Genomic DNA, 25,723 nt, shown 5'->3' with positions numbered 1-25,723 from the left:
CATGTAATCAGAATGTGATTTACTATTCCAATACAGGTTGTATTTACACTTAGGAAGTCTGTCATTATATTTGTAAGAGTAAGCCCCTTAGTGAAATTACCAGACCAAAAGAAGGTGTAGTTACAGTGGAATGCAAATAACAGCTTCAGCTGATGAAACTTGCCGCCCTGAGGCAACAGTCCTGCCCACCAGTATTGTTCCTGCCTGAAGAGCATCACAGCTTTCAACAGGTCAGAGCTTCTGGAGCTCTGGTTGCCAACAAGACTGCCCTGGCTGACTGTCAGAGCTGGGGTGGGCACAGTGGAACTCCAGGAGGATGGGCATGAACAAAGCATGTACAGTCAGCAAAAGTGAGCGTTCACTGGACTGGGGGCGGGGTGAGGGTGTCGGGGGTGCTCAGTACAGGGGACTGAGAGGGGCCGGGGTGAGAGTGTCAGGGGGACCCAGTACAGAGGACTGAGAGGGGTTGGGGTGAGGATATTGGGGGGACCCAGTACAGAGGACTGAGAGGGGATGGGGGCAAGGGTGTCAGGGGGACCCAGTACAGGGGACTGAGAGGGGCTGGGTGAGGGTGTCAGGGGGACCCAGTACAGGGGACTGAGAGGGGATGGGAGCGAGGGTGTTGGGGGGACTCAGTACAGAGGACTGAGAGGGGACGGGGGCGAGGGTGTTGGGGGGACCCAGTACAGGGGACTGAGAGGGGCTGGGGTGAGGATATTGGGGGGACCCAGTACAGGGGACTGAGAGGGGCTGGGGTGAGGATATTGGGGGGACCCAGTACAGAGGACTGAGAGGGCATGGGGGTGAGGGTGTCGGGGGGACCCAGTACAGGGGACTGAGAGGGGACGGGGGCGAGGGTGTTGGGGGGACCCAGTACAGGGGACTGAGAGGGGCTGGGGTGAGGATATTGGGGGGACCCAGTACAGGGGACTGAGAGGGGCTGGGGTGAGGATATTGGGGGGACCCAGTACAGAGGACTGAGAGGGCATGGGGGTGAGGGTGTCGGGGGTACTCAGTACAGGGACTGAGAGGGGCCGGGGTGAGGGTGTCGGGGGGACCCAGTACAGGGACTGAGAGGGGCCGGGGTGAGGGTGTCGGGGGGACCCAGTACAGGGACTGAGGGGGAGCTGGAGCTCAGGTCTGAGGTGTAGCTTCCCCAGGAAGCGTGTGGACCAGCTTCCCAGCCTCGGGACCTCCTGGCAGCGCTTGAGGTCTTCCCGGGTGTGTGTTCCCACCTCCTTTTCGATGCGGGGATGATGCTGGATGCAGTTCTAAGTGGGATGGAGAATTACTGACTGCCAAACATTCCCAGAGGCCCCAAAGTCAGCAGGATTCAGCAGTGCTGTGCTCTTAATTAAAGGAAATAAGAAAGAGAATTGATGATCTAGAGGTGTTTTCAGTAGAGTAATGAGCTTCTCCACGGGGGCATAGCCCACCGTGTATTCTTCACCCCAGAAGTTATAACATGGTGGTCCATGAGCCGCAGTCAGCCCGCCTAGAATGCGGTGTGCATATTTTAAATATCAGTTAAGATATATATTTGTGTGTGTGTATACACCCAGTATTTGTTCCTCAGTTGATTGCCAGCATTTAACACTTATAAGAGTTCACATAAAATTCTGCTTTTTAGGCCCTCTGGAACAATGAGCAGGCCTGGGCTCCTGGGTGCACACAGAAGCAGGTGCTAGGCGATGCTGTGCTGTGTGCCGGCAGGGACACCCATTTCTCAGCACGCTCTGGTCCCCACCCTGTAACACCCCACTTGCTCTGTGCGGTCCTGTTATCCACCTGCCCTGTGTGGACAGAGGAGTCTGTGTCCTCCTCTTTCATCATTTGGTCTGTACTGTGAGAGGACCTGCTGTTTTGAGAGCAATTGACCACAATAGTTAAGAGCATGTTGAAGTCAGACAGACCTAGGTTTGAATCTCAGCTCACCACCAGTTACAAGCTGCCTGTTAGCCCCACTTTCAATAACCTGCAAAATAGGGGTGATCAAGCCTCGTCTGTGGTGTTGTGAGCATTGAAAGACTCTCATGTATGTAAAACAGCATACTTTCTGGCCCACAAGCAACAGTTAATAAATTGTAGGCAACATTATATTTTATTGTAATATGACATAGGGCTTGGTTTATTAGAAGGGGGTATAAGAAAGGAAAAAAAAAGTGAACTTAGGAATGAGAACTGTTATGAGCTTTGATGGCAGATGACTTGGGTTCAAATACTACTATTCAACTTACTATCTTTGGACAAGTTATTTAACCCAGTTTGATCTTTTCCCATCTGTAAAATGGGTATAATAAAACCCACCCTAAAGCGGTCTCATAAAAATTAAGTGATATGATGTTTCAAATGCCCCAGGAAGAAGGAAGTGAGGTTTCAAAAGAATCCATCTTGTTTTTCCCCATGAAAAGAATTAGTGATGTGGGTGATCCATAACAGTGGTCTTAAAACTGGGGGATATGCTATGGATAGTGGCAGAGGAATGGTCTCTGGATCTTCCGTTTGCTCAGGCATATTAGTTGAGCTGCCTGAGAACGCATCTCTGTGATGGTACCTGCCGTTCTCATTTTGTACCTGCTTTGCATTGTCTCTTCCACTTCACAGAAAAGCACACACCTTTCCCAGTTTGAGTCTTCTGTGCAACCACATCCTCAGCGCACAAGACTAGCACAGTTTAAAACACTGGGCTTGGAACTTCCCTGGTGGTCCAGAGATTAAGACTCCGAGCTCCCAGTGCAGGGAGCCTCTGGTTAGATCCCTGGTCAGGGAACTAGATTGCATGTGCTGCACCTAAGATTCTGCATGCTGCAATGAAGATCGCAGATCCCACATGCCGCCACCAAGACCTGGCTCAACCAAGTAAATAATTATTAAAAAGTAAAACAAAATACCGGGCTCGAAGAAGCCTCTTTTAAACATCCCCTGGAGCTTCTTGCCTTCTCTCTATATGTACTTCTTTCAAGGGAAGAGTATGACACTAAAAATGGGGTCTTTTGCCCAGTCTTGGGATTTTCCTAATTCGGATGTCTGTAGGTGGTCAGCAAGAGCGGTACCATTTTCTTGTGAACACCCTTCCCTTTTCCATTCTCCAACCATCATCAAAGTATATATTGCGCCTCAAGGAATGTTTATGAGAACAAAGCAGGGAGACATCTGCAAGAAACACCACAGGCCAGGCGTCTTGTTGTATCCGGGCTGTAAACTTAGCATCAAGCTCCGTGGCTTACACATTAACACAAAATAGAATTACAGTTTTCAGGATTTGTCAGAAAGAAAACATCTGCTGAGAAATACTCTTCTCTGAAGTACACTTATCTCCATTTCACCTACCCAGAAAGGAGAAGAGCTTGGCAAGGCCTCAGTGGCAGATCGCAATGAGGGCGAGTGTGTGTGTGTGTGTGTGTGTGTGTGTGTGTGTGTGTAAAGTTTTGTTTATTTTCTTCAAATCAGTGTTCCCTCTTGATGTAGAAAGACCACGCACTATAGGAAAGTTAATGCTTTATATTTTCTCATTCATTTGGAAGACACTTGCATTAACTTTTGCAAAAAGATATCATTTAATATTCCAAATCCATATTCATTTTTATTACCTCAGTGTGTTTTGCTTGCTGGTATGCATCAGCCTCTTTGCTACTTGTTTGTTTCTCTGTGTTCTCATTAGATTTAAATTAACTGTATGCAGATATGTGATCAATAACTTTTCTTTTTGTAGTTAATTTCTATCCAGTTCTGTTCATTCTATTAAATAACTTCCCACTCACCAAAATGTAAAGTAATTGGGGGAGAAAAAACCACTTTCACTCAAGAGGCATACCTTCTTTCTACAATTTTACTGTTCAATGATGATTTTTCAAAATTTGTAATACATATATGTTGTTTTGATTAGCTGTATAGTAACAATAATTACAATCAACATGTAATCCACATGAAATTTTTTTAAGTGCTCAGAATATTTTGGTCAAAGGATATTCTTTTAAAATTATCATTTATATATTGTATATTTTTATTTCAGAGAAGTATGTTGGATAATAAATGATGAGTATCTTTCAGGTATGGACACATGTCACATTAGAATAAAATTCTGTGGGGTGAGTAGATTTAATACTCAAGTTCAAAGAGTAAAAAGAAACCATATGAGAGTTCTGTTTGTTCATTTTTAAGAAATAAATATTGTGGATATCAAAATAATTATATTATTTAAATTCCATTGGATACTTTTCAAACTGTGTGACAGTTTTATTTTAAAATGCCAAAACACACACCGTGCCATTATTACATGTGCAACTATTTAAACTTCTCTGTGAGAGAACATCTTTTGTGTCAACTTAAAAATATGCGAGGAGACTAAGCTTTTTGCATGGCTCTTTGCACCAGCAAATTTACCTGCTAGCCTGACACACCCTGGATAATCCCCAGGAAGACAAAGCGCTGTTGCTTGTACTGAAGCAGGATTCACTTTATATTTATATATGGTTCATTATATATGCACCATTGAAATAAAGTAGATGCTTCACTACCGTTTCACCAGAAACTCGTTAAGAAGAAATGGGTTATTCTGAAGCAAAAATGGTTTAGGTTAGACGTGATGAATTATTTTCTTTGCACTGAGGGCTTCAGACACTGAGATGGGTTATCAAGGATCCATTGTATTTTGTCATCATTTTTTTCAAGATATAAAACCTGTCTAAAAGTCCTAGACTATTTTTTCAAATGACTCTTTTATCTGCTTCCTTCCAATAAGCACATTCAGCTGTCATATGTTAGCCTTCACGAGGCTGATGTAAGTCTCAAATTGAAAAACATGGATGTGCTATGAAACGGGAGCTGTATTCCTACCTAGCACTGAGGCCCTCTTTCTCCTCCACTCTACCCTTTGGTGTAGACAATGAAAATCCTAAGCCTAAGAAAAGCAAATAGTATAAATTCAGCTTGTCCATCTTTGGCTAAAAATAGCACATTCTTTGCTGCTTGTGTTACAAACTGCAGGATGAATTTCAGTGAGTTTCAAATGTTACGTTAATCATACTGATGCTTGTCTCTATGTTTAAGCACAGGTGTGGCTATACTGGGAAAATGAGAGTAGTTCAGTGATTAAACAAAGTTGCATAAGTGTCATAGGCAGATTTGTATTTTTTTTTCTCCCAGAAAATATTTACCGTAAATTATTTTTTCTGCTTTGGAATAAAAAATATTTTGTAATTATATTCAAAATATATGTGTGTGTGTGTGTATGTATGTGTGTGTGTGTATATGTATATATATATATATATATGCTCAAAATTTCTAGTGCTAGGCACTCCAGCACGAGGAATAATTGGATACTTTGCTGAGAATCTTATAGTCTCCTTTCGTGATCTATCTTCTATTACAGTATAAACAGTAGAAATTTGATGGATATTTATTTTTCATTTCAGTGAAGAATAGGAATGGTTAAGAGGAAAGTTACTTTTTCTTATTTCCTATAAAGGGACAAAAATTCTACAATATCAATAAAATTTAATAAATACCTGGGAATAACCTTTATAGGAAATGAGTAGAGTATGAAGAAAAATAGAAAACCTCACCAAGAGATATAAGGGTGAATTCTAGATAGGAAATCTAAACAACCATAAAGCTGGACAGAGTATATGGAATAATTGTTTTCAAGATACTGGGCCTCAGGCAACCGAAGGTGTGATACCTGAGAGATGGAAAACCAGCACGGTGAGCCCTCTGATTGCCCGACTCGCCGCCCTGAGAGAATTTCCAGGCTGTGGCACAGAGAGGGAGAACACAGGTGAAGCCGGGAGGCACCAAACCCTGAGGTGAGGGGGCCGAGAGTTGAGAGAGATCAAGGCAGAGGACTGGAAGGCGGAGAGCCACGCAGAGAGAGAGAGAACTCTGGAGATCTGCAGAGGTTTTTTTTCTGAGTAGTAGATTATTCGCCAGCACATTCGTGTAAGGAGACTGCCCAAGTCCAAGAAACCAAGTACCCAAGAAGTGGAGGCAGTCGTTCCCAGGCTCACACAGGGCTGGGTTGAGTGCCTTTTCTCAGCAGCCAAACTGAAAATCCTCAAAATTCACGGCATTATTGGATAAGGTAACAGAAGGCTCTTGGGTCTATAGTGGGGAGTTACTAACCCTGGACCAACTACAGCTCTGGTCCTGCCTTCTACCATTAAGTCACTTCAGTCGTGTCCGAGTCTGTGCGACCCCATAGACAGCAGCCCACCAGGCTCCCCCGTCCCTGGAGTTCTCCAGGCAAGAATACTGGAATGGGTTGCCATTTCCTTCTCCAATGCATGAAAGTGAAAAGTGAAAGTGAAGTCGCTCAGTCATGTCCAACCCTCAGCGACCCCATGGACTGCAGCCTTCCAGGCTCCTCCATCCATGGGATTTTCCAGGCAAGAGTACTGGAGTGGGGTGCCATTGCCTTCTCCGCTGGTTCTGCCTGAGGAATCTTAAAAGACCAGAAAGGATCAAACTGTTTCTAAGTATCTTTGCAGTAGTGGTGCACAAAGCTCAGGAATATTTATAGGAATACAAAAATAGCACCAAATACAATACCATCAGAAAACAGGGTAAAATTCACAATGTCTGGAATCCAGTCAGAGATTATTAGGGATGTAAAGAGGCAGGAAAGCATGATCCAAAATGAGAAAAATCAATCAACCAAAACCAAACCAGAGGTGACACAGATGTCAGAATTCGTAGAGAGTGGTATTGAGACACGATAACTGTATTCCATGTGATCAAAGTTAAGTAGAGACGTGAAAGATATTAAAAGGCAGAAGATATTTCTAAGGATGAAGCCCATAACATCTGAGATGGAAAGCACAATGGGTGAGACTCTCAGCAGATTAGACATTGCAGAAGAATATATTAGTAAACTTAAAAACATAGCGATATAATGGGCTTCCCGGGTAGCTCAGCTGATAAAGAATCCACCTGCGATGCAGGAGACCCAGGTGTGACTCCTGGGTCGGGAAGTTCACCTGGAGAAGGGGTAGACTACCCACTCCAAAATATTTGTAAACTTAAAAATAGAGCAATGCAACTACTCAAGACGAAAGGCAGGGACTTCCCTGGCAGTCCAGTGGCTAAGATTCTGTGTTTCTGATGCATGGGATGCAGGTTTGCTCACTGATCAGGGAACTAAGATCTATGTGCTGTGCAGCTCGGTCAAAAACAAATAAATAAAAATGAAAGAAAAAATAAATGAACACAATGAAAAGACCATTAGTGAATTACAGGACAACTTCACATGGCCTAATATATGTATGAGTTGAATCCCAAGACAGGGGTGGTAAAGTATTTGAATAAATAATATTGAGAAATGTTTGCATTTGATGAAAATTACAAACTCATCAATGCAAGAAACTGAGCAGATCCTAATAATGGAGTTACTAGCCAGTATAATAAGAAAAAGAAAAAGCATCTAGATTGTAAGAGGATATGTAAAAATGTCTTATTGAAGGTTATGTGATTGTAGAAAATGTGATATTGTCTTTAAAAAACTGCTAAAATTCACATGTGTTTAGCAGTGTGATAGGATACTAGATGTGGAGAAGGCAATGGCACCCACTCCAGTACTCTTGCCTGGAGAATCCCATGGGCGGAGGAGCCTGGTAGGCTGCAGTCCATGGGGTGGCGAAGAGTCGGACACGACTGAGCGACTTCACTTTCACTTTTCACTTTCATGCATTGGAGAAGGAAATGGCAACCCACTCCAGTGTTCTTGCCTGGAGAATCCCAGGGACGGGGGAGCTTGGTGGGCTACCATCTATGGGGTCGCACAGAGTCAGACACGACTGAAGCGACCTTAGAAGCAGCAGAAGCAGCAGGATACTAGATGAGCACATGAAAGTGAAAGTCACTCAGTCGTGTCCGACTCTTTGCAACCCCATGGAATACACAGTCTATGGAATTCTCCAGGCCAGAATACTGGAGTGGGTGGCTTTTCCCTTCTCCAGGGGATCTTCCCAACCCAGGGATCGAACCCAGGTCTCCTGCATTGCAGGCAGATTCTTTACCAGCAGAGCAACCAGGGAAGCCCAAGAATACTGGAGTGGGTACACTGTCCCTTCTCCAGTGGATCTTCCTGATCCAGGAATCGAACCGGGGTCTCCTGCATTGCAGGTGGATTCTTTACCAACTGAGCTATCAGAGAAGTTATAGATGACCATACAAGTCACTTATATTTTTGTATACTAGAAAAGAATAATCTGCAATTTATTAAGATTTATGATTTTTATAAAATATATAAAATTTATTTTGTAAAATAAAAACAAAAATACTTTTTAAAATATCTTCAAAAATCTTAGAGATGAATATGACAAGGTGTTTGCAAGATTTTTATACTAAAAACTATAAAGCATTGCTTAAGTTTCCTAAAAGAAGACCCAAATAAAAGGACAGATATGCCATGTCCACGTGTCTAAAAACTTAGTATTGCTGCCATGTCAGACTCTCCCAGATTGATTGATTGCTTGGCCGTACCCTTTAGGCTTAACACCCCGAGACAGCACTTCATCACTAAGTCATGAGTTAGACTCCTCTACCTGTTTTTTATTTTCAGTTCAGTTCAGTCTTTCAGTCATGTCTGACTCTGTGACCCCATGGACTGCAGCACGCCAGGCTTCCCTGTCCATCACCAACTCCCAGAGTTTACTCAAACTCATGCCCATTGAGTCAGTGCTGCCATCCAACCATCTCATCCTCTGTCATCCCCTTCTCCTCCTGCCTTCAGGCTTTCCCAGCATCAGGGTCTTTCAAATAAATCAGTTCTTCTCATCAGATGGCCAAAATATTGGAGTTTCAGCTTCAAAATCAGTCCTTCCAACGAATATTCAGGACTGATTTCCTTTAGGGTTGACTGATTGGATCTCCATGCAGTCCAAGGCACTCTCAAGAATCTTCTCCAACACCACAGTTCAAAAGCATCAGTTCCTCAGTGCCCAGCTTTCTTTATAGTCCAACTCTCACATCCATACATGACTACTGGAAAAACCATAGCTTTGAATAGACGGACCTTTGTTGGCAAAGTAATGTCTCTGTTTTTTTTTTAATTAAATTTTTTTTGAAGGATAATTGCTTTACAGAATTTTGTTGTTTTCTGTCATACCTCAACATTAGTCAGCCATAGGTATACACACATCCCCTCCCTTTTGAACCTCCCTCCCGTCTCTCTCCCCATCCCCCCCGTCTAGGTTGACACAGAGCCCCAGTTTGAGTTTTCTGAGCTACACGGAAAATTCCTGTTGGCTGTCTATTTTAATGTGGTAATGTAAGTTTCCAAGTTACCCTTTCCATACATCTCCCCTCCCCTCCCCTCTCCCCAGTCCATGAGGCTATTCTGTTTCTCCACCGCTGCCCTGTGAATAAGCTCTCAGTGCCACTCATCTAGATTCTGTATACATGTATTAGAATATGATATTTATCTTTCTCCTTCTGACTCACTTCACTCTGTATAACAGGTTCTATGTTGTCTCTGCTTTTTAATATGCTGTCTAGGTTGGTCATTGCTTTTCTTCCAAGGAGCAAGCATCTTTTAAATTCATGGTTGCCGTCACCATCTGCAGTGATTTTGGAGCCCAAGAAAATAAAGCCTATCACTGTTTCCATTGTTTCCCCATCTATTTGCCATGAAGTGATGGGACCAGATGCCATGATCTTAGTTTTCTGAATGTTGAGTTTTAAGCCAACTTTTTCACTCTCTTCTTTCACTTGCATCAAGAGGCTCTTTAGTTCTTCTTTGATTTCTGCCATAAGGGTGGTGTCATCTGCATATCTGAGGTTATTGATATTTCTCCCGGCAATCTTGATTCCAGCTTGTGCTTCATCCAGCCTGGCATTTCTCATGATGTACTCTGCATAGAAGTTAAATAAGCAGGGTGACAATATACAGCTTTGACATACTCCTTTTCCTATTTGGAGCCAGTCTGTTGTTCCATGTCCAGTTCTAACTGGTTGCTTCTTGACCCGCATACAGATTTCTCAGGAGGCAGGTCAGGTAGTCTGTTATTACCATCTCTTTCAGAATTTTCCACAGGTTTTTGTGATCCACACAGGCAAAGGCTTCAGCATAGTCAATAAAGCAGAAATAGATGTTTTTCTGGAACTCTCTAGCTTTTTCCATGATCCAGCAGATGTTGGCAATTTGATCTCTGGTTCCTCTGCCTTTTTGAAAACCAGCTTGAACATCTGGAAGTTCACGGTTCACGTATTGTTGAAGCCTGGCTTGGAGAATTTTGAGCATTACTTTACTAGCATGTGAGATGAGTGCAATTGTGCAGTAGTTTGAGCATTCTTTAGCATTGCCTTTCTTTGGGATTGGAATGAAAACTGACTTTTTCCAGTCTTGTGGGCACTGTTGAGTTTTCCAAATTAGCTGGCATATTGAGTGCAGCACTTTCACAGCATCATCTTTTAGGATTTGAAATAGCTCAGCTGGAATTCCATCACTTCCACTAGCTTTGTTCGTAGTGATGCTTCCTAAGGCCCACTTGACTTTGCATTCCAGGATGTCTGGCTCTAGGTGAATGATCACACCATCGTGGTTATCTGGGTTGTGAAGATCTTTTTTGTATAATTCTACTATGTATTCTTGCCACCTCTTCTTAATATCTTCTGCTTCTGTTAGGTATATACCATTTCTGTCCTTTATTGTGCCTATCTTTGCATGAAATGTTCCCTTGGTATTTATAATTTTCTTGAAGAAATCTCTAGTCTTTCCCATTCTATTATTTTCCTCTATTTGTTTGCATTGATCACTGAGGAAGGCTCTCTTATCTCTCCTTGCTATTCTTTGGAACTCTGCATTCAAATGGGTATATCTTTCCTATTCTCTTTTGCCTTTCACTTCTCTTCTTTTCTCAACTATTTATAAGGCTTCCTCAGACAACCATTTTGCCTTTTTGCATTTCTTTTTCTTGGAGATGGTCTTCATCACTGCCTGTTGTACAGTGTCACGAACCTCTGTCTGTAGTTCTTCAGGCACTCTATTTGATCTAATCCCTTGAATCTATTTGTCACTTCCACTGTATAATCATAAGGTATTTGATTTAGGTCATACCTGAATAAGACACTTATTCCTTGGAAAGAGAGTTATGACCAACCTACATAGCATATTCAAAAGCAGAGACATTACTTTGCCAACAAAGGTTCGTCTAGTCAAAGCTATGGTTTTTCCTGTGGTCATGTATGGATGTGAGAGTTGGACTGTGAAGATGGCTGAGCGCCAAAGAATTGATGCTTTTCAACTGTGGTGTTGGAGAAGACTCTTGAGAGTCCCTTGGACTGCAAGGAGATCCAACCAGTCCATTCTAAAGGAGATTAGCCCTGGGATTTCTTTGGAAGGAATGATGCTAAAGCTGAAACTCCAGCACTTTGGCCACCTCATGCGAAGAGTTGACTCATTGGAAAAGACTCTGATGCTGGGAGGGATTGAGGGCAAGAGGAGAAGGGGATGACAGAGGATGAGATGCCTGAATGGCATCACTGACTTGATGGACATGAGTCTGAGTGAACTCCGGGAGTTGGTGATGGACAGGGAGGCCTGGCGTGCTGCAATTCATGGGGTCGCAAAGAGTCAGACACGACTGAGCAACTGATCTGATCTGATCTGATCTTATCTGAATGAGCTAGTGGTTTTCCCTACTTTCTTCAATATAAGTCTGAATTTGTCATTAAGGAGTTCATGATCTGAGCCACAGTCAGCTCCTGGTCTTGTTTTTGCTGACTGTATAGAGGACTACGGAAACAGACTCTTCGAAGGCAGAAACAAAACATTGTATTGCACCAGGACACAGGAGAAAGGAGCAATAACCCCACAACAGACTGACCCTGACTTGCCCATGAGTGTCCAGGAGTCTCTGGTGGAGCTGTGGGTCAGCAGTGACCTGCTGCAGGGTCAGGGCACTGAGTGCAGCGGTGCGTGCATGGGACCTTTTGAAGGCAGTCTCCATTATCTTTCTTACCTCCACCATAGTTTGGCCTCAGGTCAAACAACAGGGAGGGAACACAGCCCCACGCATCAATAGAAAATTGGATTAAAGATTTACTGAGCATGGCCTCGCCCATCAGAACAAGACCCAGTTTCCCTCTCAGTCAGTCTCTCCTGTCAGGAAACTTCCATAGGCCTCTTGTCCTTATCCATCAAAGGACCAACAGAATGAAAACCATAATCACAGAAAACTAACCAAACTGATCACATGGACCACAGCCTTGTCTAACTCAATGAAACTATGAGCCATGCTGTGTAGGGCCACCTAAGATAGACGGGTCATGGTGTAGAGTTCTGACAAAATGTGGTCCACTGGAGAAGGGAATGGCAAACCACTTTAGTATTCTTGCCTTGAGAACCCCAAAAACAGTATGAAAAGGCAAAAAGATAGGACACTGAAAGATGAACTCCCCAGGTTGGTAGGTGCCCAATAGGCTACTGGAGATCAGTGGAGAAATAACTCCAGAAGAATGGAGAGAGAGCCAAAGCAAAAAACAACACCCAGTTGTGGATGTGACAGGTGATGGAAGTAAAGTCTGATGCTGTAAAGAGCAATACTGCATAGGAACCTGGATGGTTAGGTCCATGAATCAAGGCAAATTGGAAGTGGTCAAACAGGAGATGGTTAAGAGTGAACATCAGCATTTTAGGAATCAGCGAACTAAGTTTGACTGGAATGGGTGAATTTAACTCAGATGACCGTTGTATCTACTACTGTGGGCAGGAATCCCTTAGAAGAAATGGAGTGGCCATCATAGTCAACAAGAGAGTCCAAAATGCAGTACTTGGATGCAATCTCAAAAACAACAAAATGATCTCTGTTCGTTTCCAAGGCAAACCATTCAATATCACAGTCATCCAAGTTTATGCCCCGAGCAGTAATGCTGAAGAAGCTGAAGTTGACGGTTCTATGAAGACCTACAAGACCTTCTAGAACTAACAGCCAAACAAGATATCCTTTTCATTATAGAGGACTGGAATGCAAAAGTAGGAAGTCAAGAGCTACCTGGAGAAACAGGCAAATTTGGCCTTGGAGTGCAAATCGAAGCAGGGCAAAGGCTAACAGAGTCTTTTGTTTTGTTTTTAATCTGCTGGGTCCCCTACTCATCGTCCGTTTTCTTAAGTGAAACGTAACCAGTTGGTTTTGTCACCAACCAGCCAAACTGAGGGTCACCCCCCCCCCCCCCCACGCATTTTCCCACAGAGGGCCGAGTCCCCAGGTTGTTCAGCTTCCCAACCTTGTTTCTGGTCATTCCTCCTGGTTCACTGTCCTCTGTGAGCTGCCCAGCTCACAACAACCACAGTGGGTTGTGGTTTGGTCAGATGAACGAACTACTCTTGCCCACTTTGACTAAAGTAAGCAGAATCCCTTATAGTCCCAAACTCTTAACGCTTGGGGTAGCTTTCTTATTTCCTGGAGCCCAAGATGTGAATGGCTGGGCACTAGGTGTAAAGCTTTCAGCCTAATTTTGGCCTTTCTTCTATATTACAAAGCTATATTTAAAGCCCTGGAATTAGTAAATGAAATTCTCATTCCTAAGGCATCAGGTCCTTTTGTCAATTTGTTTATAAGGAAGGGGAAGATAAACTCTGGCAGGGAAAAGTGGGCAGACTCTTCTCATCTCATTCCTAGTCAGAGCATCCCGTGCTGAGTCCCAGGCTTCCATGGTGTGAGCCTGTGCTGCCTTGTTTGACCTTGACCTCTAATATTAGTTGTGTGTCACAAGGCTTATGTTCCTCCTACCCAGTTGTGTATTGTTTATATGTATTTCTGATTTTAATTGACTATCTTTTCAACTCCGTGTGGTCATAGCAGATATGATTCTTTCCAGAGAATTTCTGAAGCAAAATTATCATTGAACTTTTAAAAGTTCTTATTGGAGATGATTTGGATTTAGACAGTTAATCCCATTTGCCTCGTTTATCTAATCATCATTGTCAAATCTAAGAACTTTAACCAGAATGACCAAACAAGTGTGTACATAATTGTCGACAAATGCTTCCAACAAGTGAAAGCTTTTTAATTTGTTTCTAATTCATTTATGCTAATATTGTAACACTTAATAGCCTAGGTTCTCTTTCCATTGTGTTTGGTGTGGATCAATTTGACTGTGTAGGAACTGACATTTCTCCTCATATTTTAGCCCTTCATATAACGGTCTTAGATTTTTTAATGTCTCTGGAGAACCTGGCAAAATAAAGAATTAAGTAAACAGATGGAATAAAGGATATTTAGCTCTAAAAAAACCCGAGGTCTTTCACAAAGATTTCTGAGGCTCTGTTCTTCCTCATTTGAGAGGTGTTTTCTCCTAATCACATATCTGACAATATTTTCAGACATGTGTCTGTATTTCCCAAAATGTGAATTTCTGTTTTTCTGTCCCTTGTTTGGTGACTGAAGCTAGGAATGGATGAAGAATGAGTGATCCCAAAACAATGTTCCCATTAGAGAAAATCACAAAAACCGCAATCCCAGAAGAAGATATTTTGAAACTTTTCAGTGTTGACTCTTGAAATCTTGAACTGGTTTTTATACGTGAATACACAGTTCACATATAGTTACTGGTCTGTGGATACTCAGCATCCACTTGTTCTCTGGAGCGCTTGCAGTCCCCAGATTTATGTTCTCAAACAGTACAACAGACACACAGGTGCTTCCTAGCCCAATCCCAGAAGGGACTGTCTGTTGCCCCTTTCAACTTAATACAAGTTTTTAAGTAAATAAAATTCAGATTAGAGAACTTTTGAGGATATAATGGTCCCGTTGACTAACTTCCATCTTTATTATACTGTTTACTTTAACTTCATACCGATTAACTCTTGAAAGGAATTCAAAACGTAACCCTTAACGTCTAGGACATATTAGTGAGCTGGACAATGCTTCAAAATTCCATCTCTTTCTTAACAAGTTTCAGTCTGGATTTTTCATTTCACTATTTACTTGAGGAAAAAATCAACTATAGACTCATTCTACTTTTGACTGTTGCTGTGTTTTAAAGTTTCAAATAAGAAATTTTAAAAAATGAAATTGAAAATACAATTATTTGTCATCTTGTTTCCAAAAATAGAATTGAGTTAGTCCCAAGAAGGATATAAACAGCTTAGCTTTGTTTTTTGTTTTTGTTTTTTTTCTTAACACTTTAAAGAATGAAGGACTTCCCTGGTGGTCCGGTGGCTAAGACTCTGCTCTCCCAGTGCAGGGGGCCCAGGTTCAAAGCCTGGTCAGAGAACTAGACCCCAGTGGTGCAACTGGAAGTTCTCATGCCTCAACTAAGGATCCCACTGATGCAATGAAGACCCAAAGCAACCAAATAAATAAAAATAAATATTTAAAAAAATAACGCTAGACTTTGGGCCCAAATAGGAAAGTTTATTATAGAACTTGGTTCTTTATTTTCATGGAAAATAGATATTTCCATACCAGTGTGAAAAAACTAAAGTTGTGGGGAATAGTCTTGTCTGCGGTGGCATAAAATGAATGTAGGCCCCCCAAAAAGAAAAATAAAAACATATCTAATTTAAATGGGTATGAAAAATCGTTCTTGTGGATTGAGTTACATCCCTTGCCATTAGAGGGAGAAGTATGGCTTTTCTTTTCTACAAGGAGGATGTAATTTTGTTATTCTGAACTTGATAGTTTCTGTAGACCTGTGTGCTTACAGCATCTAACTCTTGTTGGGAATAACTGTTCAGCAGTAACTGTGCTGAAACAGACAGTATTTTGTCAGATACTTTCTAAGATTTGAGTGGCTCTTGTTAGGGATACTCCTCATTATATGTTAATTAGTCTCAGTTTCTTGGGCACTATTTACCACTTAATGATTCTTAGTGGTTAACCAGGAAGCCATGATTTTTTAAAAAGAGATTATTCAGTGAGGCATTATTGAGGTTTTTCTGTGACCATTATGAGTACCTAGTAACTTAAGACGTTTTTTCAACCAAAATTATGTCAGCCACATTCCGGGGAGTTCCAGGACAAGCCAATCAAACCCTCTCTGAAATAAAGGAAGTTTTTACCTGGTCATTGGGTTGCTCTCACAGTCTCAGGGCTGGCTTGACATTAGGCAAGAACAGAGGGAAGTGGGCCCACCAGAGCCAAATCACCCCCATTGCCAGCCCCATCGGGTCCTGCTGCTGCTGGTACTGCCGGACCCTGGTTCCACCTGATTGGCACTGGACACCTGCCCCGTTCCCCTGACCCAGGGCTCCTTGGTGCCCTGCCGCTGTGCTATTGGACAGATGCTCTCTTAGCCCTGCTCCTGTGTCACCAGTCCCAGATCTAAATGTCCAGACTGTGTGTGTTCAGGGACCATGCACTATCTCATTCCTGTGCCCTGTTAATGGAAGGGTCTGCCTCTACCAGGACTCAGAGCAGAGAATTCTCCAAACACAGGGACACGGTGCAGACCCTGGGCACGCAGTGTCAGTCACCCTTTCCAGGGAGGGCTGGTCGAGCAACTGTTAGGACGGAACTGGGCCTAGAACTGCTGCTTAGAGGAAGTCTAGGCTGTCGCTGTTGCCCATTTCAAGTGGCAGTTCAGAGCTGAGGTACTCTACGTACCAGAAAGAACATTTAAACCTTGGGTTTGTTGTGATTTTGTGTTCGATTTTCTTTAATTTGCTCCTCCTGATAATGAACTGGGCCTGGAAAAGGTTCTGTTGGTCTGGTAGGTTCTGCCATGAAACAGTGAATACAAATGTTCCCTGCTGTGCTTTTTTGAAATGGGAGCAAGCATTTTCTATATTTTAGTGGCATATGGTGCTAAGATTTTATCACGCTTTCTTACAAAGAGTCAGGGAACTTTCTTTGCTTAAAAGTGTATGTTTGTAAACAATAGGCTTGCGCTGAATATTCCCATCTGTTGGGTGAACATAATTTGTGTAGGAATTCCTGTATTAGGTGGAATACTTTGCAACTTTTTTGTATATTTCTTTTCCCTGGTGAGACATTAGACTAAGAGACAGTACAAAGCAGCATATGCCTAATATTCAGTTTTGTGTCTGCTTCTCCCTGTTTGAAAGCAGTGCTGTTTTTGCATATTAGTACATAGGATTACGATAGAAATTAGTAAGAATATAAAAGCTATTCAGGGTATTCCAAAAATACAAAATATTAATAACAATCGTATAAATGTGGTTAAGTTGCAATCATGAAACTGTTCTTGTATTTTTTCAAATATGTACTCCAGTAACTTCTGTTATTTCTTTTCCAAAAACTTTTCTTGATTTTGTTTTAACCTAATCTCAAAACTCCTCCTTATTATAATCACAGTATATAATAATCAAAGGTGCTTATTCTTCTAGTCTTGATTTGTAATTTAAATAAATGGCATTGACTCTTTGTGTTCAGTTTGGTATTGTTCTGATTGTCTTCACTAATTAATTTTCTGTTTGAGAAGAACCATTCTTCAGTATAGAATAAAATTTTGAAGACTAAGGCTCAGCAGTATTTTTTCATAAAATATTTTATTAATCTTGCCATAAGATCTCATGATGGTTATCCGGGGGCAAACACACTTTGATTAATATTTGCTTAATACTGAATTACCTGTATTTTCCAAATGTTTTATTCACTTAAAAATTATGCCTATCAGTTCCTTTTTCTGGGTGACTAATTGGACATACTTGAGTAAAAAGATGAGCAATTAGTTGAATATAAGTGATTTCAAGGTATGTGTAGGAACTGAGCAAATAAAGCACATGTTACTTGGTGCCTTTTACCTGGTAATTATTATTTTTTTTTACATTTCTCTGATTATACTTTGTAAGAGGAAGTATTTTTAAGTTGACGATACCTGTTACTAGATAACTAGGTATCTATTAGCAGAGCATTTGTTAGAAAAGGATAGCATCATGGTGTCTTCTCTTTTTGGGAAAGTAGGTGCCTATTTGACTGGGTTCAGGCTCTCTTTTTCCTTCTTAGGATAGCACCCTTCCATGTGTAATAAGTATCCAGAACTCAAGTCTTGATTCTTGGTGAACATAGCTTAGAAACCTATTAAATGTGCTCTCCTAGGTAGCATGAGAGGTTCGAGCTCTGGAGCTGCTCACCTCAAGTGGTCCCCCCTTGTCTCCTGCTTGTTTATGGAATTAAAAACATCTTGGGTTACAGGGAGCTCAAAGCCAGTGCTCCGAGGGATGGGGGCAGGGGAGGGGAGGGGAGGAGGGAGGCTCAGAAGGCAGGGGACATGCTTACAGGGAGCTCAAAGCCAGTGCTCAGAGACCACCTAGAAGGGCGGGATGGGAGGGCAGGGGAGGGGAGGATGGAGGGAGGCCCAAAAGGGAGGGGACGTGTGTATACCTATGGCTGACTCATGTTGATGTATGGCAGAAACCAACACAGTATTGTAAAGCAATTATCCTCCTAGCAAAAAAAAAAAAAAAATCAAAAAATCCCTGAATTATAAAAAACCAGGGCTTTTATGGAGACCATATCTTCTAACTACCTTTTCCCCCCTGTAATATTTACTGATCTTTTTAGAAAGGCATTGATTTGAGGAATGGTTATTTATAATCATAGGAATGGAAAATACAAATAAAAGAAACTTTTAGTCAATCAGGAAAGATTTTAAAGTTAATATCAGGCCATATGTGTAGAAGAAAGGCAGGTGTGTGGAGTGAATGTTGCCCAAAGGCTCTGCTCTTTGTGGGGAGCAGAGCTGTGTCCTGGTGTCCCTCTCGCTTCGCCTGAATGAGGCCTGTGTCTCATCCCGCGTTGTCTGAACTTTGATGCAGGAGCACATAACTGTTGCAGTTCTAGAAAGAATTTTTAGAAATTCTAAGAAAAGGAATTATAAAAAAAAATCAAAAGGCCTAGTTTAAGTGGAATGCTTTTCAGCTTTTTAACAGTTATCTTTCATTGAGGCCATTTTGAGTGATGTGTCTACATGATGGCATGGGGTACAGTGGTGAACAAGACGGGTCCATGGGGTGTGGGGTAGTCACAGCCTAGTTGGAGAGACAAACAGCCATTACATAGCCTCACAGATAAACTGCGGTTGCAGTGAGCCTGTTGGTCAGCAAAGGGGTGCATAGATATTAGTTTACCAAAATTAAAATATTTTTGCTGCTAGATACCAAAATATACTAGATTGGGTGTCATGGCTGGCTGTGTAGTTATACAACCATTAACACTGCTTTTTGCTGTTTGGCAGGTACGTTATTCCATCTTTGCAAAGGCTGGATGCCGGGTTTTACCGCTGCGTTGTTCGGAACAGAATGGGAGCACTCTTGCAAAGAAGATCGGAAGTTCAAGTCGCATGTACGTGCACAGTGAAAACATCTACAAATGTTAAACAGTGTCTGTGGGCACGCTAATCAAAGTCACCTTTGACCATGGTGGGAGTTGAGTTTCTATCTCGGGTTCTATTTGGAAGAGGATAATTGCTAAAATTGGTTGAGAGATAAGTAAATACCGAATGCAGCTGGTCCGACGATGATGGTGGGGCTGGTGAGGTGAATGCCACTTCTTTCAATTTAGGAGATAAGGCCCCGTGGAGGATAGGAAAAATGAGCAAGATGCTTTCTGCTTTATGAATTAGCTGCTCTCAGCTTTTGTTATATTCAGATTCAAATGTTTTTAAAATAAAAAAGTTAAACTCAGATAAGATTTTGTCTGTTCGTAGCCAGTTCTCTCCAATGATGATTTGTTTAGAAATCCTTCAACTGCCCAAGTCCACGGATAGCATGTCTCAATTCTGGAGTGAGTTAATAATTCTCTGCTGGGCAGACCATTTTAGAGAATGAAACTTTTAAAAGTAACCAGAGGGGATATCAGAAGGCAGGGACTGGAATTTTGGTGTAGTGTTTAGCAGAATGGTGGAGAGGGGAGTCGGCCAATTCAAAGTATTTAATACTTCAGTATTAATATTTAGTTTTAATACTTTAGTCCAAAATCTGTGATGGGTAGGGTCCATGTAAAGTGGCCTGTAGGCTTTATTATATTCTGAATTTATAACCAAAATGTCTCTTTATTTAAAAGAAAGCAAAAAGTGTTGTTATTTTAAGTTGCATATTAATGCCTCATAATAGATTTTAGAGAATTCTAAAGAGTTCCTAAATTGGGTCACGTCAACCAATGATGAAGGTATTTTCTCACTTGTCATTTTGACCCCAGTTAAGGCTTGCAGTTTTCAGTGTTACTGTATAAAATAAAATAATTTCTAGTTATTCTACTTTTCCCCTGTAATTACTAGTGACTGTGTACGGTGCTGATGCTATACGTGTTTAGTTTTAATTACTAGGAAGGCTTCATTTTTCTGAATTGTGGTGGTGAAGTCACTCAACTAAACCTGTCTGCAGAATAATTCAGAATTTTTATTCAATTGAATAATTGAAAACAATTCACAAATAAAAAATTAAGGTCAGTACTCAAAATATATTTGAATAAGCTTAGAATTTATTATAATATATTAAGTACTAGTTTATAAAATTTAATTTTGGGCTTTTTTCTTGCTATCCTTTATCTCTAGGGCTAGACTTTCTTATCTCTAATTTCTCTCTTTGATAACAAATTTCACTTTACCTGTGAATATCCTAATCCGTTTCATTGTTTCATATGTTTCCTAGACTATTAAATACTGCTTGCAACATAGTAAATACTTTCTTTTGAATCACGAGTTCATTGATAATAGAGATGTTTTATAGACTGTTCCAAATGTATATGAATTCCATACCCATGTGTATATACATATATCTGTAGCTACTCATAATATGAAAATTTTTCAAACCTTTCAGATGGTACTAATTTTAAAATTGGCCACATATACCCACCTTGTAATGTCTGGGTTTTCCCCTGTGATCCTATTTTTTAAATGCTCTAAACCAGTAAGTAGCACAAAGACTGGAACAAAACCTACCTGCCCCAAATGAAGTCAGTAGCATGGGGTTTAGAGAACGCTCCAAAAGTGAACTAATGGTTAAAAAAACACTTCTCCCGGAAGATTCTTTCAGGAAGCCTTCACCCCAGAAACAGCGGCGAAGCTGAACAGGGCTGCCTGGGCAGAACCGGCGGCAGAGGTTTGGGCGGTATCCGAAGGCATTTTCTTAGCGCTTCTGGGCAAATGCTTCATGCAGCAGGAGGATGCTTTCCCACAAAGACGTCAGTATTAAAATCGGTGGCACACGTGTCCTTGTCCTGTTGCGGCAGCAACACAAAGACCACGGAGCTCTGCTGACGCACGCGTCCTGTGGGCCCTCAGGAGGCCCGCGGCTCCTGCCCTCGCTTCTCCCCGCCCCCAGCCTGCACTCATCGGCAGGAACGCTCCTCTGTGGTCTCACTGCTCCATGAGGGCGACGTCGGTGACTTTGCCATAAAACAGAGTGTCCATCTTTGACCTCCCTCCCTCTCAAAAAGAGTCTTCTGGAACTTAGAAGTCTGGTTTTCCTCTACAGATATGGGAGATTTCACGGATGCAGACGAGAGACGAGTGGTCTCGGAAGGCCGCGCAGCCGTCCTCAGCTTGCCGCCCATCAGCAGCTGCCCCCGGCCCCAGGTGACGTGGTTCCGAGACGGGCACAAGATTATCCCCAGCAGCAGAATGTAAGTTGTTCCAAACCTGCAGTTCGAAACACGTCTCGTGACACCGGTCGGTACCACTGTACATATTAAGTGTGCCAATTAAGCTTCAGAAAGAGTAACCTGGTCTCCTAGACCTACCTCGAGCCTTAATCAAGAGCTATTTTAAGACTGGCTTGGACATTTTTAAGCAGTTTAAGGAAAGCCTCATGTAATGTTATTCTCCAGTATAGCACATGCCCTAACTAAAGCACCCTCACTCACTCTTTATGGTGGTTTGTTTTTTTTTCTCCTTTTCTGAATGCACTTTTTTGAGATGCCATTGTCATCCTGAGTTGTACTGAGCTCCAAGTACTAATTTAATGAGTTCTGGTATTTACTTACAGAGCTGTAGGGTTTTTCCCTCTTTTTACTGAGCCACATTTGATACTACTTTCTCTGACGATAAAACAGTAATTACTGCTTATTTCTCTTTATCCTTTTATCCTACCATGACAGTTTTATTTCCCTTTGTCTAATTAGTGGTTCACCCATCTATTGCAGAGCAGTTGCTTTGTGATTAGATAAGCATTATTTCAAGGTGTTCTTGCCTATCTCCCATTTAAGATATTTATCTAATGCAAGATAGTTTCTGCATTTGAAAGCTTTAAGTGATTAAAAAGAACATTTCGGATATATTTCATAAGTGGGCATTTTGCAATGTAATTTAAAGATAATATACTGAATATAAAGGTTTTGAGGATGGACATTTCTGAAAGGATCATGAAATGCTATAATCTTGGGCTAAATGTCAAATATTTATGCCATCAGATGGTTGCACTCAGGAAAAAAAAACAAAAACTGTGAGAAGAAAATGGTTTTATTTTTTTCCCAGAAAGGTTATGTGTAAGAGAATTTGCTGAATGGTTTTTCAAATATGCTTTCTCCCCACTTGACCGTCCACTCGGTCCTGTCTTTAAGCCCAGAATCCCCACTCTTCTGCCTGGGCATCAGAACTCTGTTTGTGCCTACATAATTCTTAAGCTTATTTAGCAAATGTTTCTATCCTGGTTATTGAAAACAGGAAAAATACTGACATATGTAAAAGCCATATTTTAAAATTCTAGTAAAAATATAAATTACCTTGGGAAATGGGATAACTTATGCCCTTTTTCTGTATTTTATTGAAACTTGCTTAGGTATCCACGTTTATATTGATTCCAATTATAACAAATGCCTCTGGAATTGGCGTGAAACAGAGATAAGGGATCAATTTCTCGTTTTCTTAGAGGGTGGTGGGGCTGAGAATAAGGCAGCTGAGGTAGATTCCTGTGCAGTGTTCTGGAAGGTCCTTGTGTTGAGCACAGTGTGGCTGGGCACGGGTGGAAAGAGTCAGTCCTCGGAAGGGCGGGTAGGTTGACTTAGGCTTCCCCTCAAACACTGGAGCTTCTAATTAGTGTCTGTGGTGGAGGATTATTTTCATTCAGTAGCAAATAACTACAAAGTAATTCATTTGTTAATCCATTGTCTAGCTATGTTCCTGAGACAACATTTATTCAAGTACAAAAGGATGCAGAAAGAAATAACAACTCTTAATTTTGTAAGCTTGTTTTTTTTTTTTTTTTTTTTAACTTGTGATTTCTTGCTGAAGACTGCTTAATTCCTGGTGAGCCAATAACACAAAAGATACTCATAGGGCTTTAACTTAGTGTCATAGCAGACAGTCTGCTTACCACCGTGAAGTGACTGATAAATCTCCAGTCTCAGTAGAGTAATATGCCTGATGGCTTCTTTTTTTTAAGAGATGAGATGAGGCTGATTATGGATATTTACACTTTCTCAAGGCCTTTTAGTTTCGTATTTTCCACCTCATCATCACCCCCATATTTATTAAGTACCTGCTGTGCGAGGTATCATAAATCAGTACTTGCGTAGTTATCTCCACAAGTTTATGCATCATTCACAGATGTATTACTTTACACTTCCAATGAAGTCCAGCTCAGACCTCAGGTGGAAGAGCACTTACGCATCGCCTCTGCCCAGATGGCGGGCAGACAAAACTCAGATGGCATTAGGTCTGTTCTTGACCGTGAGAGGCGTCACTTAAAACGGAGCGTTTGGCTCAAGGTGTTTCACGCCTATTGAGGCAGCTCAGACCTCTCCATCGGCTTTTACCGATTCCTGGGGTCAGCGCCCTAACACACGGGAGGGATGGACCGCCGTCAAGGGAAGGAGGGGCCTCCTCACCTTGCCACCCCTTCCCCGCCACGCTTTAACATTATCTCATAACCTGAGAAATGTGAGCTTTAGGCTTAAAATTAAATGACTTTTTTTTTTTTTTTTTCATTTTCAAGGGAAAAGGTGAGTCTAATGTTTTTCAACTTGAAAAATTAGTTGAATAGTCTATTAATAATACTAACAGCAGCTATTATTGAGTACTTTAAACATATCTTCTCTAATCCTCAGAGTCGCCTACTGAGGCAGGTATAATTAGCTATCAGAACTGAAGACTGGAGTTGTTAAATGACCCACCCAAGGGCGCATAGCTGACAAATGGCAGAGTCGGGGCTCTAACCCAGGTCTGCCGACTCTACATCTCAAGCTCTCTTCTGCATCAGGCCAATTCTTCGTTTCACTTTATTTTGCCGAACCTTCTTCGTGCTTTTGATTTATTTTTTCCTTTTACTGCTTTCATCTTTTTCCTCCTGTTTTAGAACAGCAGCTTTCAAGTTGAAATACTGTAGGTTAGCCTGGGTTTGCCATGAGCCACAGGCTCACACAATCACACGCCCACGTCCGTGAACATGCCTGCATGTGTGCTGTTTGTCCTCTCTGTATTGGGTCTGTTGGTCCCTATCTTCAGAAATTCTTGACAAAGAGAAGGCAAACACGCCCTTCTAATTAAGGTGTAGACATTTGCTTTGGATTGTTTTGTTAAGAGTGACATCCCCTTGGATGGCCAAGGGGATCCAGTCATTGGACAGTTGTGTACACCACTTTCAAGGTTAGCAAAGGCAGCTTGGTGAACCTTGGGGGTGGTTGCTGTATTGTTACTTACAGGCTTTACAGTGCATATGGACCATACACGCCAGGGAACAAAGCCCAGAGCGTTCCATCGTATCAGTTAAGATGCTCTTGGCTGCAAGTCACAGAGGATGCCTCTGGCTAAGCACCAAGGAAGCGTGTTGGAGTGTTTGGAGAACTGCAGAGCCTGGCCAACCGAAGCAGACGGGGTGGCAGCCAGGGCCCCTCCTGAGGCCCGAGGAGCAGGGAGCAGGACCTCCCAAGGGGATGCAGGTCCCAGTTCCTGAAACTGTGGTGTATGGGTGGTAACACGGCAAAGGGACTGAAGGCAGAGGGCTCCACAGGGGACTGATACGGTGGGAAGGTAGGGGTCTCACCTGGAGGCAAGTGTCTTGGGTCTGGAGCAGTTAAGCTGAGGGTCTGTCCCTGTGACCAGCATGTGGCAGACGTGGCCACTTTCTTTCAACATCTCCCCTGGAGACGTTAGCTAGCGAGAGTCACGACCCTGCCCTGTGTCTGTAGATGCTGTCTCCTCAAGGGGTTTTCACCTCCCCTGAGTCCTGACCATCTAAGATGTCTGTGTTTATCGCCCTCCTTGGCCTGGTGCTGTGCAGAGCAGAGATGCAATACTGGAAAAACGGAACAAATGAGGAATGTGAAGGAAATTCCTGTAGTAGTATAAACATCCTCACCAAAACAGGGGGGTAGGGGAGAGACATAACAAACCTCAGGAGAAAGTGGTGCTAATGAAGGCGAAATATATCTTGGAAAAGCAAACAATATTTTGAAAGAATTGAGAATAAGATATACTTGGAATTTTGAATTGGTAATTATAGGTTTTATTTATCTGAAAAGATGAAAAAAGTGCTTATGTGTTTTTCTGATTTACTGAATCCGAACAGTTAGTTTGCTATCTTTGCACGTCAGAGATGAGTATAGCCTTACCTTATAAGTATAGTCTACTTTGATAATAAAATTGTTCTGTGTTATTTCAGCTTAGATATATGTTCTTTGTTTCCTTTTATTTCTCAAAATATGAAATGTGAATGCTGATGTCATTCAGTACTCCTCTTACCTCCGGGAGGTAATTCATGTTGGTAGTTATCAGATTAGGACGCAGAAACGTGTTCTGTGCAGTGCCATTCTTCTGCTTAATTGCAGGTTCTTACTCTCAAACTGCACCCTTAGCCTACCTGACGGGAATGTGTAAGCACAAGTGT

At 42.0% G+C, this 25,723-nt stretch overlaps 1 protein-coding gene across 1 annotated transcript in view; it reads left to right on the top strand.

Annotated features, from left to right (window-relative positions):
* SDK1 (sidekick cell adhesion molecule 1) overlaps positions 1 to 25,723 on the top strand; it is a 745,496-nt gene that overhangs the window by 287,160 nt on the left and 432,613 nt on the right. The window contains exons 3-4 of the mRNA XM_070780283.1: positions 19,138 to 19,244; positions 21,377 to 21,524. Coding sequence (XP_070636384.1) covers positions 19,138 to 19,244; positions 21,377 to 21,524 — 255 coding nt within the window. The remainder of the gene's footprint in view (positions 1 to 19,137; positions 19,245 to 21,376; positions 21,525 to 25,723) is intronic.

Source organism: Bos indicus, chromosome 25, assembly GCF_029378745.1.
Source record: "Bos indicus isolate NIAB-ARS_2022 breed Sahiwal x Tharparkar chromosome 25, NIAB-ARS_B.indTharparkar_mat_pri_1.0, whole genome shotgun sequence".
Classification (NCBI taxonomy): Eukaryota; Metazoa; Chordata; class Mammalia; order Artiodactyla; family Bovidae; genus Bos; species Bos indicus.
The sequence above is the reverse complement of the archived record's forward strand: the minus strand, read 5'-3'. Positions and strand labels throughout refer to the sequence as shown.